General features: G+C 36.5%; 1 protein-coding gene across 3 annotated transcripts in view; it reads left to right on the top strand.

Moving 5' to 3' along the window:
* The first annotated feature begins 3,319 nt into the window (after window positions 1-3,319).
* The window catches only part of si:ch73-242m19.1, a 93,233-nt gene continuing 90,552 nt past the window's right edge, over window positions 3,320-6,000 (top strand). For all 3 annotated transcript variants that reach the window (XR_004766584.1, XM_035429951.1, XM_035429941.1), the window contains exons 1-4: window positions 3,320-3,431; window positions 3,531-3,610; window positions 4,036-4,174; window positions 4,296-4,368. Coding sequence is in view for 2 of the 3 variants with exons in the window: in XM_035429951.1 (XP_035285842.1) it covers window positions 4,038-4,174; window positions 4,296-4,368 (210 nt within the window). In the remaining variant the exon portion in view is untranslated. The remainder of the gene's footprint in view (window positions 3,432-3,530; window positions 3,611-4,035; window positions 4,175-4,295; window positions 4,369-6,000) is intronic.

Raw genomic sequence — 6,000 nt, 5'->3', positions numbered from 1 at the left:
GCAGGTTGCATGGTCAGCAGCTAAGCTAGGATTTAATATTTCCCACGTAGCCTACATAACGTTTTATTCAGCGGCGACTGGTGAGCTGAAAATTGGTGAGGTGCAAACTTTCCTTTAAACTAATCATTGATCTCAACCTGTTTTCATTAGTAATTTTCTTTTATTATCAAGCGTGCCAACGATCGGACTAATCAAATGGCAAGTGGCCTAACACACAGCGTCTTCAGATTAAATCATAAATTCTATTTATCCTTTAAAAAACAGTTTTAATCACCAAGTAGGCCTAGTCTACACTTAACAAACAGTCTGTTATCTACCATGTTAGCTTTCAGAATAACCAGCAAAAACAAAACTTGTACTTCAATTTTGTTTACAATCTACGCATTGCAGATATTTGCCATGAATACGAGTGCGGAGAAAGAAGTGCATGATATTGATGAAAAATGTGCACAATTTTGTACTGCAAATGAAAATAAATGTAGGCTATAAGGCCTAGGCTACTCCCTAAAACTGCCTATTTGGGGAGAGCTGGCTATATATGATAGTATTCAGTAGCCTATTTTGTGGATTAATTAGGAAAATCAGGGGAAGATTCCGTCACTGCTTAGTGATTAAAACGGATTTTCCTAAATCGCAAAATAAGTTTATCATTTAATCTCCCTAACACAATGCGAAGAGGCTGTGTCTCCCTTTCCAATTGATTAGTCAGATGTTTGAGTGCTTGTTAAGCACTGAAAATTAATTAAAACAGTTTGATATCAATGATTAGTTTAATGGAAAGTTTTGCACCTCACCAGTTTAAGAAAGATGGATAAAGGAGGAAGAAAGGGAGGACAAAAGAGGAAGATGACCGATTATTTTCGTGGGTAAAAAAAATTCTCAGAATTAATGACACTCAATAAACTTGAAATATTTTATGTAAAAGCTTGCATCAATAGTATACATTCTTTTTAAAATATTGTTTTCCTTAATTACAATTATGTGCATAATACATTAAAGATACAACTATTTTCAGCTGAGACATTCATTGGTTTGTACCTTTTTTCACCCACCTCCCACCGGATCTCAGGGTCCACCCACCTCCCAAATCCCAATTGAACTCCTGGTTAGGGGTGTGTTGTAGGCTATATATTCCATGCCATATTTAGAAGAATATTTTTGACTATATATTCCAAAGTCATCATGAATATTACAAATAATTAATTAAAAAAATATAAAAAAAATTAAAAAATGTTGTTTACATCTAAGTGAGGCATGCCGATTTTTTCTATTACATTCGGTCCCAGTGTAGGTGTTATGTGCATATACAGTGAGCTCCATAATGTTTGAGACAAAGACATATTCATTATTGATTTGAAAAGTGCTGTAATTTTTATATGGTGAAACCAAAATGTATACAAATACCTTTTAATAAAAGCAGAGAATCTGCACTGTAGCCACATGTGAATTGTTTCATTACAAATCTAAAATTGTGGAGTACAGAGCAAACTCAATGAAAAAAAATGTCTTGTGTCCCAAACATTATGGAGCTCACTGCATATGCATAGGCATTACCAGTCATATGTCAGTGGGTGACAGAGTACTGGTTAGTAGGGGTGTAAACCCCGGATTAATCACGATAGGATACAATTTCTTGAGGCAATATTTGATTTCAATATTTGGCAATATCACAAATTTTGCTACGATATGATACGAAATGATATGATATAATAAGAAGCAATCAATTTATATGACCCAGCTAACACAATACTGTTACAACACACACATACAACCAGAGTGCAAAACAAGAGCGCAAAAACTTGACATAATGTTTAACAGAAGAAAAAAAAAAGCACTGGACAATGGTGTTGGCAGTGGTGCTATAGATCAAACTGGTAAGATTATGGACATTTAAATAAATAATTTGTTACAATTCATAAAGATATGTATCGATTTTTGAACGTTGTATCGACTGGTTCAGACCAGGTTCCCTTTGATACAACGATGCAGATTTATGTATCCTTACACCCCTACTTTAAGGTTGTAGTTTTGATTCCAATGTGGGGCACTGCCTTTGTACCCTTGAGTAGTAAATTCCTGCTGAATAAACTGATTCATGTAAAGAATGTAAGCAGTATGTTGTAAGCAGAATAAGAGCTTCTGCTAAATGCCTATAATATAAATTTCAACCATACAGGAGTTGTTTGCTGCATCCATAGAACACAAAGTTAATTTACATATTTTGCTCCCGTCTCTTGAATGATTAAAAACATATTTCTCAGAACACTGTGCAGATGAAAACATAAATGCAAGTTTAGGGAAAGTGTGTTTCCGTAAACAGAGAAAACCAGAGAGTAGAACTGTTGTGATGTACTGTAGTACTGCACTTAACTTATAAATAAATCTAAAATTATATGCTTGTGGAATGACGTAATGAGATTGAATAAAAAATTGGAGGGTGAGTTAATGAAATTTAATTAACATATGATGAACAATCTTTGCATCCACAAAAACAGAGGAGTAACAGAGCAGTAACTTAACAACATTGTCTTCCACATACAATAAATCTTATTTGTACTGCTGCTGCGCAGAATCAGATGAACTTGTATGTTTCAATAGTGCCATCTTGTGGTGCATAAGAGCATACACCCTGATTTTTATTTTATTGAAGTGTAAAAATAATGACAGAATTTTCTGTCTCTTAGCGTTAGAAGCTTTTGAGGGGTAGGCCTATATCTTGCAGTGGAATCTGTATTATTTGAAATAATTAATTGGGTTCTTGCAGTGTTACCGGTTACTATTTCCAAAATCCAATCCCTCGCGTTCACAAATCACATAATTAATTGAAAAGGCCTTTCCCGTATTATGGTTAGCTTTGTTTCCAGTGTTTCCATGTCAAACTTGGTTCTGGCTTACACGAATTAGCAGACACCAAAAAGGCATCAACATTTGATTGATTGTTTATAAAGTAATTATTATGAGATCAATATGCAAAATCGTATCATAGGCTACTTTGATTTAAAATGGTCAAACCTCTGTCCAAGTTATTTTATGGAGAATATATGGCCACCGTGTTTACTAACGTTATTTCTGGAACTTATCTGTAAACATACTTTCTCCATGAAGCTGAACATTCGTTGGGTGACTTATCAGATGTGACCGTGATCTTAAATGTGTTAGCACTACAATATGTTTGTGTTTAATTGTCTGATATGACTGCTTAGCCTACCTGCTTCCGTCCCACCCACAAGCAACGTTCCTTCGCGGTTGGTTCTCTTGAAAGTTCATGAACAGGGAAATTAATTTTACTAGTGTGGGCGGTGCAACTACCGTATGAAAACATTCAGCGTTAGGATAACAACTGAATGTTTGGTCTGGTAAACTTATTATTCACGTTGTTGCTAAAAGTGCAATGCCTTACATCTGAATTTCGGCTACATGACCAACGTCTAGTAGCCTAAGTTTATTGGTAGGGAAAACTAGTAAGATTTTTGTCAGCTAGAAGTGGGCAATGATTTAAACCGAACTACTTGTTTGCTGTGTCTCCATAGTTACCTCATGGTTTATGGCACGCATGCGTCTGGAAACCAAGCCTTAAGACAAAAATTCTCCTGAGATAGCCTTCTTTACGGTAAGAGAAATTCGAGTTAATTTGCTGTAAAAATATGTATACTTAATACATTATTAAGTGTAAGTTCTCAATAAAAAAGAGATAGGCTACGATTGAAACGTGTTGAAAACTATCATGCCGTTGGAGTGTGTAGCCTATATTACCAAGTTCATGACAGCCTACAAACCTATTGGCGGTATGGTTTCCATATTTGTATCTTTAAAACGTTTTTCATATTATTTGGTTAGGTGTCGACTTTCAGCGAGCACACCTGATGAACACTATCTTATCTGTGTGGGGACACACGTCTGCATAAATCCATTAATGTCTCACTATTTTCTGCATATTTGTCTGTACCAGTTGAAATATATTACAGCTACAGTATGTCACTCCTTTACTTTTCACATATCTCAATTCTCATGTGGGCTCTTAATGCTGCATTGCAGTAATGGCAGGGGTGTACAGGGTCTGTTCCACTGAGAAACTGAAGCTGATGGAGAAGGAGCTATCAGCCCAGCTATCCGCTCTCCGGACAGAGATAGAGGAGAATGGTATCCTAGATGTCTCTGCTTTGAAGTCCTACAGGTAATGAAAAGCAGTGAGACCAAGGTCTGCTCTATTTGAGCAAGTGCAGTCCTGTATAAGAGTGGTGTGGTGTTGGTCTGTGCATGTTATTTTAATTCACCTTTCATTTTTTCTGTTGCAGCTCTGTCCCAATACCTAAAGACATATCCTACTTTCGTGTGGAGAGAGAGCAGATCCTACAGGAGGGCCTAGAGGTCAGGCCCTTCTGCACATGGCTTCTGCATGTCGGCCTGTTTTGGGTTAAATAAATAATAACAAAGTAACATTTGTATTAGATTAGATTTATCTACTGTTACAACTTGGTAAGGACTAGATAAGTGTTATAGATCGCTTCCTACTCCGCCAGGAGAGATGTAGCTTGTAGATATGATCTCTTCTACACACTTGAGTATGAATATCAACAAAATCATAGTCATATGACTGTGTGAACTGATGTCACTACAAACAGTACTAGAGATGGTGATTTTCAATTATTTCACAGAGCAAGGGATTGCATAATGTGGAAGAATTTTTAGTAGACATCTTGACCGAGTGGCACCACTGCTTATATAGAAAATGCATGAACGCATAACAATGCACATCACTATCCAAGTTTTTTTGTCATAATAAAGTCTTAATGCTTAGTTGCCCATTTTCCGCTGTGGACTGAAGACGCATCTCTTCAGACTGTACCTGGACTAACTATCACTACTCTGCCGGGATTTCCCAATCTAGGATTTCTCTTATCATTTGAATCTTTTTAATTTGTTCCTGTAGCACTGTCATGTTACAGTTGTATCTCCACCCAGCACTCATATGGCACCTGTGTCATTATCTTGATGTTGTAGCTCGTTGTCATGTCTCCTAGTTTGACTTACCATAACTTTCTTACCTAGCCAATGCTTACTGTGTAAACTGGACTTAATGTGTTCATGGCTATAAATAACTGTTACATAATGAGTATTGTATCTTATCAGACCTTTGTTTTGTAGTTGTTCCAGTGACCTTCACTGTGCACTTATTTTATATTGCTTTGTATTAAAATGCCTGCTGCCTGGCGCTTCTCCCACGTCCCACAACTTGTGGGCGTCACCAGTTTTTCACAGTTGTGTTCGTTAAATGTTGACCGAGTTTTATGTCGTGTTTCAGGTTCATTGTCCAAAATAGTTTTTGCAGTAGATCTGAATGATGCTAGTCAGCTGCCTAGCTAGGCTGTCTAATGTCTAGCTAGGAGTAAAAACCAACAATAACAACCAAAAATTGTCTTCCCAGCAAATGTCTTCAATGTTATATCTGGTTAGCTAGCTAGGTGGCTGGTAGAAATGATCAACAACTAGCAACTAATACATTAGCAAGAAAATGTTTTTGTTATTGTTGGTTGTTACTCACTAGTTAGACATTAGTCAGCTGCCTATCTAGGGACTTTCCTCCACGCTGCGTTCCTCTTGTCAGTGTCTCTGTAGGAGATTATATAAAGTTGGGAAACCTGATACGGCCAATCAGTTCTCCATTGTGGAACTATAGAATGTGGAACTAAAATTTGAAAAGGGGGACAATTTACTTGACAGATCTATATATCAAATCTGATTGGTTGCCGCGATGAATTGTTGTATTGTCTGGGGGTTAAAGTTAAACTAAATTTTCCCTCTGCTCAGGGCATTTGAGCTCAGCTACTCTGTTATTGTGCTTATAAAACGGCTCACCAACAAAAAGCATAATTGCAATCAAAACTTCTCAAAATATATATTTGCTTTATTCTGTTCATGTTAGATGAAGAAATATCCTGTATTTTAATGCATTTTTTCTTTTTTACATAGGCTACTGTGTGATAAATTACTAAATGGAGC

This window comes from Anguilla anguilla, chromosome 1 (assembly GCF_013347855.1).
Source record: "Anguilla anguilla isolate fAngAng1 chromosome 1, fAngAng1.pri, whole genome shotgun sequence".
NCBI lineage: Eukaryota > Metazoa > Chordata > Actinopteri > Anguilliformes > Anguillidae > Anguilla > Anguilla anguilla.
This window is presented reverse-complemented; position numbering and strand designations above follow the sequence as displayed.